At 33.3% G+C, this 16,187-nt stretch overlaps 1 protein-coding gene and 1 pseudogene across 1 annotated transcript in view; both read right to left on the bottom strand.

The window, feature by feature from the left end:
• Window positions 1–5,582, bottom strand: part of LOC107655140 (deformed epidermal autoregulatory factor 1 homolog) — an 18,835-nt gene extending 13,253 nt beyond the window's left edge. The window contains exons 1-5 of the mRNA XM_016442561.1: window positions 5,023–5,582; window positions 3,963–4,060; window positions 2,618–2,747; window positions 1,927–2,073; window positions 274–413 (exon numbers count right to left, since the gene is read on the bottom strand). Of these exons, the coding sequence (XP_016298047.1) occupies window positions 274–413; window positions 1,927–2,073; window positions 2,618–2,747; window positions 3,963–4,060; window positions 5,023–5,206 (699 nt within the window). The 5' untranslated portion in view covers window positions 5,207–5,582. The remainder of the gene's footprint in view (window positions 1–273; window positions 414–1,926; window positions 2,074–2,617; window positions 2,748–3,962; window positions 4,061–5,022) is intronic.
• A 771-nt stretch (window positions 5,583–6,353) lies between these two features.
• Window positions 6,354–15,223, bottom strand: LOC107655141 (acid trehalase-like protein 1; annotated as a pseudogene).
• Between the last annotated feature and the right edge of the window lie 964 nt (window positions 15,224–16,187).

Below are 16,187 nucleotides of genomic sequence, written 5' to 3' on the forward strand. Positions count from 1 at the left end.
GTGTGTGTGTGTGTGTGTGTGTGTGCGTGTGTTTGTTAGCACTTGTACAGCTATCTTTGTGAGGGCCTGTTTGAGGGTCAGGACTTGGTGTTAGGGGTCAGGTTATAATTGGGTAAAGGGTAGGTTTAAGGTAAGGGTTTGGTTGAGGCACTTAGTTCTGATGGGTAGGGTTAGGATAAGGAGCTAGAGATTGCATTGTGTCAATGAATGTCCTTGCAAAGATAGCTATACAGAGTTGTGTGTGTGTGTGTGTGTGTGTGAGGCTGGTCTGACCTGAATGAGACACTGTAGAGGTCGGCCAGCGTAGCGGATACTTCTCTTCCAGTCTTTGCTGCTTGCTCTTCCTGACATACCCTCAAACTCTGTCGGGGTGTACCAGTTATTGTTGTGTTTGATACAGCGTCCTTTGCCCCCTGAGGTCAAAGATTAAAGATCAGTCACTGGCTGTGTCTCAATTCTTATATTATGTGTCCTTGTATAGTAATGAGTGTGTCTTAAATCATGGCACATAGAAAACAGTATGCCAAAGCAGCCCAGATAGTGAACTATTTTCCAGTGGATTTCTCATGTCTTTGGGCTTATAGTACCCACAATTCCTTGTGCAGCTGAAAAACCGTTTGTGATGTTTCTCTTCTGACCTTTTTAGTTGTAAAAAAAAAAAAGGCATGTATGTAAGACTTACTATCACATCATTAAATTGTGTCTTGACACTATAAAGCCAGTAACACTTAACTATAAAGTCCTTAGTAGGTTACATTGACTAATGCATTAACTAACATTACCTAACAATGAGCAATACATTCGTTACAGTATTGGTTAATCTGTGTTAATATTAGTTAATAAAAAATGCAACTGTTCATTGTTAGTTAATGTCAGCTCAGGTCCATTAAATAATATTGTAAACACTGTAAATAATAACAGATACAGCTTTCTAAATACATTGTAATAATGTATTAGTAGATGTTGACATGAACATTAACTCAGATTAATAAATGCTTTACAAGTGTTTTTCATTGTTGGTTCTTGTTAACTATTATAGCTAACAAATGGAACCTTACTGTAAAGTGTTACCTCATTTTTGTGCATTATTTTGTGTTTTCATGTAATATTTATCACCTAGCAAATACGTTACTTTAAAATTCATAATTTGAGGTTTTTAATTTAAAATCTGCTGTGAGAACTTTCCTCACCATTTTTTCACAACTAAAAAAAGTCTAATAATAAAAATACTACTACTAATAACAATTGTATTGTTTTAATTATATTATTGTGATTATAATTACAAAATAAAATTTAATTACTTAAAAAGACAAAATATTACTATTGTAATATTTCATTGTAAAACAAAAAGTATTTAAGAAAAAATTATATAATAATTTGTAAACTAATAAATGAATAATAATTTTAAAGTTTGAAAATCAAGAAATGAATAGTCATAAATATTAGCATTGTACTTTTACAGTTTTCTTTCAAATAAAATTATAATTACTTTATTTTATTAAATACTCACTTACTTGATTTCTTTATTTTGAAGTGAAATATTTAGTATTTTTATGTATTTATTCCGTAATAATCATCATAATAAAAGTAATAATAATCGTTGTTATTAATTATTGCTTTATAGTCATATTCATAAATAATCACAAAGATTTGAAGTTGTGCAGCCCTACAAACAAGTACAGCAAACCCGTAGTTTTTTAAAATCACATTTTAAATCACAATTTTTTTGAACAGCAAAATCGCAATTAGTTTTTCCCCCCAAATGCAAATTAGGCTGCAGCCTTTGATACTGTCAATACTGTCCTGACAGCTTGTTAACCTGCAGATGATCATGTGTTTGATTTCCTGCACACTTCCTGAGAGGTTTTGAAACACACAGCTGGCTTAGTGTTAGTCGTGTGACGCACTCTTGTGTCGACTGTGTACCTGAGCCCAGTCTGCTTTTGTACAGAATCCCGCTGGTGTTCCTGCAGCGCACGGGGAGCTCGTTGTCGTAAACCGACGGATCCCAGTTGTACTTAGAGACGTCCTTATCGTGTCCAGACGTCAGAGGGGTGCTCGGGGTTTGAGGACCTGAGAGGGAAAAACACACGCGTATAGAAATACTGTATTTCATTTAGTTTAAAGGGGTCCTATTATGCTCTTTTACAAAGTCTTGATTTTGTTTTGGGGGTGTACTAGAATAGCCACCTGCTAGCTTCAGTGTAAATATTGCTCAAAATCAAATCAATTTGAGCGCGATTTAAACCCGGATGATTGTAACCACTCTAAGTTCATCTGCCTTGGGAAAGCTAGCATGTCTCCGACATAGTGATAACACTCGTTGCCTTCTCTAGTGCAGCTCAACCAGGTCTCGTCCCATTCGTCGATCTTTGTGATATCACAAATCCCAGAAAATATGCGTTGTAGTCCAAACTAGTCATTGGTTGTAGTTTTTGAAAAGTGATTTCTGTTAAATAAAATATCTCCTTTTGAAATGGACTTTGAGCTTTGCAACTTTGCAGATCTTTTTTATGCTCAAACAGCAACATTACAGACTAACTAAAGTTGAAAAAGTGAAAAAGCATAATAGGACCGCTTTAAGTCTAGTTTTATAGCTCCTAACAGTCCAGTTTACCAGGTGTCATAGGTGTTGCGGTGCCTTTCAGCCCTGTGGCGTCCACGATGCTCCCATCCGTGTGCACCACAATCAGCGTGGCCTTCTGGGTACTCAGACTGTCTCCGATCTGAAGTGTAGTTCTGCCTGTCTACATGAATCAGTTAAGACATATTAAATCTGATGTTTTTATTTTGATCCAAAACATATCTGTCCTAACATTTATTTCACACTAACTAAAAATAAACGGTATTACCGTGATTATTTTGGACTAAATCTAAAACTATAAAACTATTTTTGTTAACTGAAATAAAATAAACCCTACCTGAAATGAAATAAAATATAATAAAATTTTATTTTATTTCAGCTAGTTAAAGAGAAAACCTTTCTCATTTTCATTTAGTTTAACTTGACGTACTAAAATGACTACAGAAATCAATAAAAACTATAATAAAGTATATATTGTATAAATAATAATATTAATAAAATTATATATATATAATACAATTATATAAAAAAACTAAAACTAATAAAAATTACACAAAAATACTAAACCTTTAACTAAACGTAATGAAATTATTAAAAAAAAACTAATTCAAAATACTGATAAAAACTATAATAGTATCTAAATGACACTAAAATAATAAAATAATCTAAATGATAACTAAAATAAATGATACTAAAATGTTAACTAAAATATCGTTTTTGTTTGCATAATGTTTACTGTGTATATTTATTATGTATATATAAAAGCACACACATACAGTATATATTTTGAAAATATTTACATGTATTTACATGTATATATTTATATTAATATAATTTATATCATGTATAAATATATTTAATATATAAAAGAAACATATTTTTCTTAAATATATACATGCATGTGTGTGTATTTATATAAAAAGCAAGCAAATAAATAAATAAATAAATAAATAATTCAGCCATGCATCATTTTGATATGTGTTTTCAAGTTATTTAACATTATTTAAAATTAACATTATTGAATACTTCTTAATTTTTTAATGTTTTGACATTAATTATAACAGAAGTTATCCAAATAAAACATTTTTGGACATGCAAGATGGTTTTATCATGGTATAGGAAAATATAGTAATCATACAGTACCACAGTTTTGGTTTCTATCAAAGTACCATGGTATTGTCATCTGACTGTAACATGGTACTGCCACTATTTTGTGACTTTATTTACAAATAAATTCTAGGGTTCCTTCCATCTTAGTATTTGACAAAATAATGTATTCTGCATAAAGACAAGCATAATTATACTGTCAATTTCAAGCCTTTTTAACTTTAAATCATGCATAGGTTTAGAGTGGACCAGCGAGAGTGTTTTATCTTACGAGCACGTGTTCAGGGATGGACGCTGCTGTGGCGACTGTAGATGTGAACACAGATTCATCTGAACTCTGGACATCCCCAACCGTGACGGCTGTCACCTCTGCGAAAAAACACAAACTTTATATGACTTTGGGTAGACGACAATGTTTCTGGTGTTTGTGCACATGACGTACTGTACTTGAATAATTAAGATTTAATAATAAAAATAAGAAACGGAGCAATTCCAATAGGGTCCTCACACCAACAGTGCTCGGGCCCTAATTAATAATAATATTTTTTTTATTTTTTTTATTTGGTTTGTTTTTGAAAGAAGTCTCTTTGGATGTATTTATTAAATAAAAAATACAGTAAAAACAGTAATAATATAAAATATTATTACAAATTAAAATAACTGTTTTCTATTTGAATATATTGTAAAATGTAATTTATTCCGGTGATGCAAAGCTGAATTTTCAGCATCATTACTCCAGTCTTCAGAGTCACATGATCCTTCAGAAATAATTTTAATATGCCGATTTGCTGCTCAATTATTTTCAATTTTTATTGGCACTCATTATAAAAACGCTAACACTTTACAATAAGGTTCCATTAGTTAATGTATTAACTAACATGAACATTTAACAATACATTTATTACAGTATTTATTAATCTTTGTTAATGGAAATACAGTCTTTCATTGTTAGTTCATGTTAATTCACAGTGCATTAACTAATGTGAACAAGCACAACTTTTGATTTTAATAATGCATTAGTAAATGTTAGAATTAACATGAACTAAGCTGAATAAATGCTGTAAAAGTATTGTTCATTCTTAGTTCATCTTAACTAAAGTAGTTAACTAATGAACCTTACCATAAAAACTATTATCAATGTTGAAAAAATTTATAAACGTCTTCAGCATCACTTTTGAAGAGTTTGATGTGACGAGAATTGTTTGTTTGCCCAAAACAAAATATTATAATATTAACGTTGGTTAAACAAGCCTTATTCTAATCAGTGAAAAAAAAGATGATGATGTATAATGGATTAAAAGACCGTATGATTTGCGCATGCGCACACTGACCGGCAAACGCCGTTTCGGCATCGTCTGGGTTCGGCAGGGGTTCGGTGATGTCGATGTTTCCCGCTTCTCCCATCACAGTCATCGTGGCGACTTCGGCCTCCGACTCGGTATCCGAACCTACCGCCTCTCCCGCAGACACGTCGCCCAGCTCGAGTGCCTTCGCCGCCGGTTCAGTCGCGTCCATTTCAAAACAGCGGCGCACGAAAGCAGCCGAAATTATCCGAAGGATTGTCGAGGCGAGGTGCGCGTCCCTCACGATTTGTAAAGATGCAGGTGTCCAACGAGCGCTTGGTCAACTTGCACGAATAAATAATTGATTTATAAAAACGATTTATTTTTCTTCAGGTATGAAAGAAAAGAAAATGGTTGCAGGATAATGGCCTCCGAGTGCCTTTACTGGGGACGGGGGATCAACACAGGAAGGAGAGCAAGCGGAAATTACCGAATCAAAACGGAAATTATCGAAAGAACACGACGTAGCACGAAACCACGCTCGACAGCAGACGTGATTTTCAGTCAAGAGTACACAAATGTAGATTTCTTAAAGCTATTTCAAGTTTTGCGGCATTTAAAAATTATTTTACATTTTTATTTCGAAGTAGCTGAAATGAATGCCTTAAAACTGTAAAATACTTGCAATATATATATTTATCAACCTAATTTAATTTATATTTAACTTATATATTTTATATATTAATAATTAATTTATATATTAATCTCTCTCTCTCTCTCTCTCTCTCTATATATATATATATAATACATTTAAACATTGTATATATGGATTAAAAACATCAAAAGAATAAAAAATGGTGAAAAAGCTAAAAAAAAAATGCAGTAAGAAGAGAACTACAAAAATGTTGATGTATTTTGATGTGTACATTTTAGACAAATATAACATTACAATAAGGTTATCAATATTAATAATTAAATTATTAACAATTATTAAAAATATTACAGATTTTTCATTTCTTTTTTTTGTGGCATTATAAAAAGAAATGACCACAAAAAAAAAAAAACGTACTATGATAGCACTCGTCAACATAGCAAAGGAAGACTTGAGTTCCATCAAATGCATTGATTTGTGTCAATTTTCAAAATTCAAGACTTTTCAAAATTTAATTTAAAAAAATACAATTACTTTTTAAAATCTTTATTGTAAATAATTTTTCCAGAGTATAACGTGATTCAAGTAATAATAATAATAATAATCCATATATCTGGCATTATCAGAGTACATTATTAAAGTAAAATGTAGTATATTTGAAATATGAAAGGTATGAAGTAGAAATGATTTATTCAAGGCTTGATAAAGTGTTTGTGGATGTGGATCATCATACAGGCCAGCCGTAAGAACCGGAATTCACTTTACGGATCTGACCAGGCTGCCGCGGAAACCTCACTGACTGTCCTGTGGATAACAATTCATTAAACGAATTCATTCATTCTAGCGAAAAAAAAAACACTGCCATAGCAAACACCACTAATTGCTAATAATAGTTGATGGTCTGTTTATTTGTTTACTGCTGTTTATTACCTGGAGTAAGTGGGATTGTAGTTCCAGTATTCAGGACAACTTCAAAAGCGGACGGCTCCTGACTCCCAGACTCCTCTGCAGGCTTCCTCACTGAAACGCTCACTTCCCCACGCTTCACCATCCAATCCATCTTGTTGCCAAGGTAGCTCACACCTTTCACATGGAGTGCATCAACTTCCTGTGACAGCAGCGGAGCGAAGGCAAGATGCTCCCTCTGCACTCTGAACAACACAGGACAGGAACGAGACACACAGTGACGTCTGGATGTGATCAAGCGACTGTCTCTTTAAGTTGGCAGTGATTTTGTCACCTGAAGCCAGTGTAGCCAAACAGCACCGCCTGCAGAAAGCCGCCCGTACCGGTGAGGAAGTTCACACACCCAGAGCCATCAGCCGACTCACTCCATACCTACACAAAGAACGGAGAAATACAGATGATGGAGATATCTGACATAAAATACTAGAGTATTAATTAGTATATATCGTGTAATATGTACAGTATACTGCTTTAAATATTTACATATATGCACAGGATGTAACAATAAATGTTTCACTGTTGTCATCGACTTTATGTTATGTTGCATATTAATTATGTTGTATACAGTTTTTAAAATGTAAATTTAATCGAGCAGCGTGTGGGATTTATATATTTTCTCATTGTACTTTCATCCTTCACACCTACAAATATGGAAGACTTTTTCCGCCACGGGATAAAACAGTAAAAAAAGTTAATTGTGACTTTTTATCTCACAATTCAGACACAATTGTGAGATATAAATTCAGATTTGGAAGATATAAACTCGCAATTGAAAGAAAAAAGATATACTGTAAACTTTTTTCTCAGGATTCCAAGTTTATATTTCGCAATTCGGACTTTTTTCCATCTAAATTCTGAGTTTACGTCTCGCAATTCTGTTTTTTTGTTTCCACCACGTAATAAAAAATAAAAAAGGTAACTGTAACTTTTTATATCTCACACTTCAGATTTTTCTCGCATTTGCAAGTTTGTATCTCAAAATTACAGAACTTGTGAGATATAAGATATAAATTGCTAGAACAAAAAGTCTGAATTATGAGATAAAAATTTTTTATCCTGTGGCGGAAACAAGCTTCCATAACGAATGATATGTGTGTGCTGGGCACTATATTTTTTATTGAATTTAAATTGAATGTCAGTTTTTTTTACATTTAAATTTAATGCAATTTTTAAATATAATATATTTTAATTTTTAAAATATACAAAAAAATGTTTTTGCAAAATATAATTGAAAAAGGAAGGTCACATTCTGCATTGCATTGTCGGATACGTTATTCCATAGAGTGTGCTCTGCTTGCGTACTTATTTTCCACTAATTAAAAACAAAATAATAATAATCCGTAAATAAAACAAAGATTATTTTAATGGATTTACAAGAAAATATTATTTTAATTTGTCTACTTCAAAATTTCATGTTTATTTTTAACATGTTACTTGCAGTTTCTTTGTAATTATTTGTTAAATTTACTAGCAATTTCTGAGCGAAATTGTTTTTTTTTTGTTTTTTTTCAGTGTACTATGCACAGCATACATATTGCATAGTGCAAAAATGTACCTGAAATGGTTTCTGGATATTTTTGAAGCACTTCCGCAGAAGCTTTTGGGCTCTTTCAGCCTCTCCAAGTTCAAGCCAACCCAAAGCAAACATGCCCTACGAACAGACACACATATAGACTTATTTACACTTACTGAACATTTTACAAGAAAATATAGTGTGCAAAAAAAAAAAGGAAATAAAATGAACAGATAATAATAGAAACACACACAGAGCATGATGGTTGCGGCACAGTGTGTGACTTACCCATGTCATGGCCGGTCCGAGCGGATCCGTGACAGCCTCATACGCTTCCAGATCATTGCGTCTGACCTCTGGGGTCATGGACATGGCCAGCGGGTATCCGAGCAACACTACGTCTGCCTGCTTGACTCGATTTCCTGAGGAATATAAAGCAGCGGTCCCTTTATTACACCATAGAAGAGAATTACAAGCAACTGAATTATTAGACTTCTTTAAAGAATTCAAATATACATCAACATTTGTCTTGAAAATAAAACATTTTTGTACATTTATGCACTTTTTTTTTTTTTTACAAAATGTACATTTATGAATGTAAAATTTAGCAATGAACGTTATTCAGAATTTATGTCACATGTATATAAGGCTACAGCGATGATGTATTTTTGTAAATTAGCATCACCCTGGTTCCCACGGCAAAAACCCAATAGTACTGCAGAAAATAAGTTCTGTGACCAACAAAGTTTATGATTCTTACATGTTTTGTTCATCATAACAAAACACTTTTATGAATTTTGAAGCCTAAAAACAATCGGCAGAAGTAAAAAAGTAAACGTAGTTCATATAAATGAACTACACTACAGTTGCATGCCTTCAGCGTCACAACCATTATGCTACTGACAACTCTTTCAGTCTTTATATCTACAAGTTGGAAATTGTATAAATTTTATTACATTGCATTTATTTGTTTTATTATATCGGTAACACTTTACAATAAGGTTCCATTAGTTAATGTTAGTTAATGTATTAACTAACATCAATGAACAATACATTTATTACAGTATTTATTAATGTTAGTTAATGAAAATACAGTCGTTCATTGTTAGTTCGTGTTAATTCACAGTGCATTAACTAATGTTAACAAGCACAACTTTTGATTTTAATAATGCATTAGTAAATGTTGAAATTAACATGAACTAAGATGAATAAATCCTGTAGTATTGTTTCTGCTTAGTTCATGTGAACTAAAGTAGTAAACTAATGTTAACTAATGAACCTTATTGTAAAGTGTTACCAATATATTTATTGATTAATTAACTATTTTAATGTATTTAATTAATTATTAATTATTTTTGTTGTTGTTGTTTGTCCCCAACAACCTCTGTAGGCCCATTTAACCTTTGTCAGAAAAGTAAAAGCTTAAAAAAATAATAATGCATGGTGTATTACTGATGTATTTTATGTTTTAGAATAAAAGGTGAAAATATCTTGAGCTTTTGTAAACACAAACTTGTAACCAAAACCCCAAAAACACGTCTCATTTTCAGGTTTGAGGACTCCTCCCTGCAGCACTGAGAGTTTGTTTAGAAAGTTGAATCAGGGAATATAATGATTACTACACCACGAGCATGAAGCTGATGAGGGCGTCTCACCCTGCGTGTAGCCGTCAAACTCTGGGTGATACTTCAGTTCCGGGTCAAAGGGTACTTTGATCTTATCAGCAACGTCCTGCCAAGCGGGAGGAGCCGCGTGTGCCAACAGACCAGACAACTCCACGGCAAACTGAAGACTACACATTAGAGAGAACGAAAGAACCTGCTAGTTCTGAAAAATACTCCCAATACTCTCAATATTCATTGTGTGATTTTTGGCTGTTTAATCACCCGCCAGGAGAAATCTTATGCACTGACATTTAGTACTCAGGGTTAAGGGTTTGTTCAAATCAATGACCCTAATTACGAGAGATCATGCACAAACACACACCTGCGCTGGGCGACAGCATTGGTGAACACGGAGTTGTCGACAGTGAAGTAGTACTCATCAGGAGGAATCACACCTAACGGACAAACAACGCAAAACCTCACAAAGAAGCTTACGCACAATATCAAAACAACACACTTAGCAAGTTTTTTTTATTTCCCTTTGCACTCGTTCATTCGTTTTTCCAGCCCTGAATGCACCACAAAACATTATGAATCATTATAAACGAATATGATGTAATATTGTGTGAATTCAAAAAGTTCCACGTTACTTAAAAAATTATTTCAAGTATTTAAATGCATGCATGACTCATGATGTCATGACCAGTGTTATTTTAGTATTATTTATTTACTAATATTTTTAGTTTTTTATACTTTACTAATATTTATTTTTTGTAATTTTTTTAGTTTTTTAGACTTTAGTTTTTATATACCTTTTTTTTTTCTTCTTTTTTTTTTGTAATTTTCTTTGTTTGTTTTTGTTCTTTTGATTTTTATTTGAGTTTTAGTTTTTATTTATTTCCAGTTCATTTTAGTGCTTCTATTTAAACTTTTTTCAGTTCGTTTTTTTTATACTTTTTTTTTTTAATCTTTTTGTCCCGCTTTGTATTTACCATAAAAATTATAGGTAACACTTTATAATAAGGTTCATTAGTTAACTACTTTAGTTCACATGAACTAAGCATGAACAATACTTCTACAGCATTTATTAATCTTAGTTCGTTAATTCCAACATTTACTAATGCATTATTAAAATCAAAAGTTGTGCTTGTTAACATTAGTTAATGCACTCTGAATTAACATGAACTAACAATGAAAGACTGTATTTTCATTAACTAACATTAACAAAGATTAATAAATACTGTAATAAATGTATTATTCATTGTTTGTTAATGTGAGTTAATGCATTAACTAACATTAACTAATGGAACCTTATTGTAAAGTTACTTCATTCATTATTTCAAGTTGCTGAATGCATGCATGACTGATGATGTCATGACCAGTGTTATTTTAGTGTTATTTATTTACTATTGTATTTTTATGAAAATTTCATTTTTATACCTTGTTTAATTTTTTTGTAATTTTGTTATGTGCTTTTGTCACTTTTATTGTTTTTTGTTCTTTTTAAGTTTTTCATCTAATATGTATATTTTATTTCAGCTTTATTTCAGTTAACAATCATGTTTTCAAAAGTTTTGGTTTTAGACCATGATAATAACCCTCGTTCCTGACTGATGATGCCACTGTTTACCTTTGATATGGTACTGCTGGTTAGTAGGGTCCCATGTTACCCGTGAAACCCAGTAGTCAGCGACACCCCACACCACCTCACTGCCCCGTCCTTCCCTGAACATCTCCAGGTCCTGTGTGATGGATGAGACACAGATGAGGTTCTGATGCATTTCTGGCCCAGGTGTACAGTGTTTAAGTGTGTATAATCTGTACCTGCGTGAGATAAAAGTACTGCTGGAAAGCCAGAACCACGTCTCCATTGATGTGCAGCTCCTGCTCGGCGTAAATGTCCTCTGGACAAACGTCACGACCCGTCACCGCACTCTCCCATGCAAACTTCAATCCCTGATTAAAAAAAAGGTAGAAAAATTTAAATAATATAAAAGCTACAGATAACTCAAGGACAATTACCCACTGTACCTTGTAGCCCATCTGCTGGGCGTTTGCTCGGGCACCTTCTATCGTTCCCACACGGTATTCCAGGACAGCCCTGGCCAGTCTGGGATAAAAGAGGGCCACACTGGGGTACATCCATGTTTCCTGCGGGCGGAGCCAGAGAGCCAGACAGACAAAATAAAAACCTTCATCTAAAAGGGGTTTTCAAACAGGCGGTGAGTCCATGTAAAATTTGAGATAGAAAAAAAAAACACAAAGTAGTAAATGCATTTTTAGGACTTATGAAGTTAATGTGTTAACTCAATAATTAATAAGTCATATAATTATAATTTTTCAGCAAAAATGCATTAAATTTATCAAAAGTGACAGCAAAGACATTTATAATTTTACAAAAGATTTCGGTTTCAAATAAACGCTGTTCTTTTGAACTTCCTATTCATCAAAAATCATATTAAGATCATGATTTCCACAAAAATATAAAGTATTGTTATATATATATATATATATATATTATGTACTTCATAAATATATATATATATATATATATATATATATATATATACACACTTCATAGTACTTAATACTTTATATTTTATACTTAATATTTTCCTTTTATGTAACATTTATTTTATTTATTTTTAATTATTAAAAGGTATTTTAATTATTATTGTTGTTGTGTTTGAAAGTAATGTAAAAAAAATAAATAAAGTATAAAAATTGTATCATGGTTTCCACACACACAAAAAAAAAGAAAATATTTATTTATTAATGTGTGTATTTTCTTTTGAAATATTTTAGTATTTTGAAATATTTTAGAATCATTTATTTTATTTACTATATTTATAATTATCAGTACTGGAAATAACATGTTGTCTTTACAATGAAATGGTACTGTTTTTCCCACACAGTAAATGTATTTTCATGTACAAAATTATTTTGTTGTCTTTATATTTTAGAAAGGGGGTCCTTTATAAAGGGATCATCATATTTGAAGGGGTTCCATGCAAGTTAGGTTTCTCTTGACAGCAGGTGTAGCATAATGTCAATTATCATAAAACTAATTATAAAAAATAAATAAAGTAAAATTAATAAACATTAATAAACAGTAACATTCCCCAATGCTGTCCCTGATGAAATGTGTTAAACTCACCTGGTCCCAGAACACATGGCCATGGTAATCCTCATCTTCACTCCCGTTTGACAAACCCCCAGGACTGACACCTCCAAACTCAAACGGTGCGTTTGCCTCCTCACTTAAAGATGAGAATGAGCTGAGAAGATAAAACATGCAGCCAATCAGAGCGCGGTTCAGGCTCTCTGCTCCCTCCACCTCTATGCTGCTCCCCCTTCCAAAGCTCCGCCCAGCTTCGCAGGTGAGAAGGGCGTAAGTCGCCAGTATCAATAAGTCCCAAACCAGTATCATAACACGACTGGACGCTCTCATCGCTACCGGCAACGGCAACCAGGAAAACCCAGCTGAACTGGCTCTGGTCGGATGGGAGGGTAAGAGTGGATGCGATGGGCGTCCAGATCAGGTGCACAAATGGACGGATTCCTCCAGGAACCTCTGCAGAGATGGTCTGTCCAAAAACATGCCTGAAGAGAGAAAAAAAAGGTCACTTCTGGGAAACAAACAAACATACACTACTAAAAACACCTTTTTTCTTTTATTTAACGTTTAGTATTAATAATATATATATAAATAATATTTTTATAATATTTTATACTTAATGTTACTTAATACTTAATATTTTATAGATAATAAAATGCATTATTTTTAATCATTAAAAAATATTTAAATGCTTATTGTTGTGTTTAATTATTAAAATAAATTTATAGAAATTTAGTATAAATAATAAATCATTTTATGAATTATGCAAGGTATATTTGCTATATGTACACTATGATAGGAACAAAATTACATTGAATTTTTTTCATGTAGTTTAACCAAACTTCTGGTTTAAGCCACACCCACATTTGGTTTTATATGAATATTTTTATATGAAAATATTTTGCCGCTACTACACCTGACACATGTAGTGATTGCAATTCATTATACAATTAAATACAAGAAAGAAGTCCAATTTCTACGACGGTGTTTTAGTGCCATGAAAGATTACGAGTTTAAACTCATAATATTCTGAGAATAAAGTCAAAATTACAAGAATAAAGTCGTGGCAATATGAGATTCAAGTTGTGGTATTTTGAGAATAATTAATATTTATTCATTATTTAATATTTAATCTCATATTGCTATGCCTTTATTCTCGTAATTTTGACTTTATTCTCAAAATACTACGACTTTAATCTCATATTGCTATGACTTTATTCTTGTAAACTTAGGTTTATTTATTTCTTTTACATGGCACTATAAACGCTGTTGTAAATTTCAATTCAGGATTCAAATATTATATAAAAAAAGAAGTACCTCCCACCCTTGTAGTCCGGTGCATTCTGGAAAACAATGTCATCACTTAGGGGCTTGAAAGAACTTTCTAGCTGAATCGTGATTGGTTCAGCGCTGGTTTCAGAGCACTTGAAGAGAACCTCCATGACCAGGAGGTTTGATTGCTGCCGGTGAGCGTACAAAACCTGAGCGGTCTCAAAATGAGGTGTGACCACGGTATGAGAGAAAACACCTGACACACAGAGAGAGAGAGAGTCTTGAACTGTAGGATCGAATGCAGTATTATATGCAAGTTTGTGTGTGTATGCATTCTAACCTGTGCGCATGTCTAACTTGTACGTGTGTCGTCCCACTTCTGCCATCTTCATTTGAACTACCAGCGGACATGGAATGTTGCCACGGTGACAAGTCCCGCCTTCTCCGTTATATACCCCGCCCATATGCATAACTGAATCACACACTCTCCATCCCAGCAGCCCGTTGGCCAGTGGTGGCATGAAGCGAGGGTCGGAGGGCAGAGTGTCAGAGGTGAAGATGTACGGGTCGACGGAGTCAGAGGTCATTTTTGGGCAATTCTGCCTTCTGCTGAAAGAAAAACATGGAAAATATGAGGAAAGATGGAATGTTTAACCTAGATGCAAGATGCCTATTCACTGTCATGTGACAAGACAACCATAAAACAGGAAATTATGTCACAGTCAGACCCCTGTGGAACCTCATGGTCAGCAAATGTCCTAAAATATTCTCATTATTCATGTTAATTTTCACACACACACACACACACACACACACACACACACACACCACTGTTCACACACATTAAATAAATAAATAAATAATTAATAGTCATGAAAATTATGTTTTTGTGACTTTCGCCCCTATACTTTTACTGTATGTGTCATTTAAACCCGTGACAATTACACTTTGACCATCGTAAACAAAAGCAAAGCTTTAGCAATGCAAACTGACAGCTGAGATCTTACTCACTTTGACTAACAGTCAAATTAATGATGTTACACATTTATTAAAACAAGTTTTATGATAAAACGTTAGTACTTACTGATGTATCGAACATTTGTTTTGTGCTCCTGTTGAATGCAGAAAACGTTCTGCTCTTCTCGGAGGTAAAAGAGGCGGAGCTACAGTCAAGTGACCGGAGTGGGCGGGGCGAACAGCCCGAACACCGTCTCTGATTGGTCAGGTAGGTTGGTCTAAAGAATAATTCCCCTATTTTAAAATAAAAACTTTAAATGCTGTCAAGTTTGAAACAGGACATAGACAGCGATGTCACGTGATAATAATTGCTTTTCTCAGGAGGGATAAATCAAAATCTTGATTTGTATATTGAATTATTTCAAAGAACGTATTTCTATTTCTATGCAGGTATTTAACCAAGTATACTTTCTAGTGAACAAATGTCTCCAAAGAATCCTGCGTTATAATAATAAAAGGTTTGTTTGTTGTTAATTTGTTTCTAAGTGGGTCATATAGGCTATCATACTTTTATGATATTTTCTTATATGGTTCACTTAAAATGTTAGTTAAGATGTAGTTCTAAATGACTATGTCTGTTAATGTAATGTGGTGTTTGGGTTTTGGTTCATGTTCATGTTTTCATGTCTTTTATTTTGTAATTGTTTCACCCTGTTTGTGTCATGCTTCCCTTGCCCTCATGTATCTCTGCCTTGTGTATGTGTCATGTTCTGATTGGTTGTACCAGTCATGTGTCTTGTTTCCCATAGGTTTGTTCTTGTCATGTGACCCTCTTGTCTGCTATAAGTAGCCCTCATGTTGCAATTGTCTTTCATCGTGTATTGAAGTTGTAACCCGCTGTTGGTGAGTCTAGTCTGTTCATGCCAAGTCTGTTCATACCTCATCAAGTCTGTTCATGTCAAGTCAAGTCACGGATTATTGTTTCTAGTCTTCGTCTGTTTGGATTATGTTTGGATGTTTGGATCACTGTAAATAAACTGCACCTGGGTTCTTCACTACGCTCGTCTTCAGTGGATTGATTCGTTACAGTTTTTTAAAACCCCAGAAAAGATATAAACTCGCAATTCTGAG

The sequence above is a fragment of the Sinocyclocheilus anshuiensis genome, unplaced genomic scaffold (assembly GCF_001515605.1).
Source record: "Sinocyclocheilus anshuiensis isolate Anshui unplaced genomic scaffold, SAMN03320099.WGS_v1.1 scaffold779, whole genome shotgun sequence".
Lineage (NCBI taxonomy): Eukaryota > Metazoa > Chordata > Actinopteri > Cypriniformes > Cyprinidae > Sinocyclocheilus > Sinocyclocheilus anshuiensis.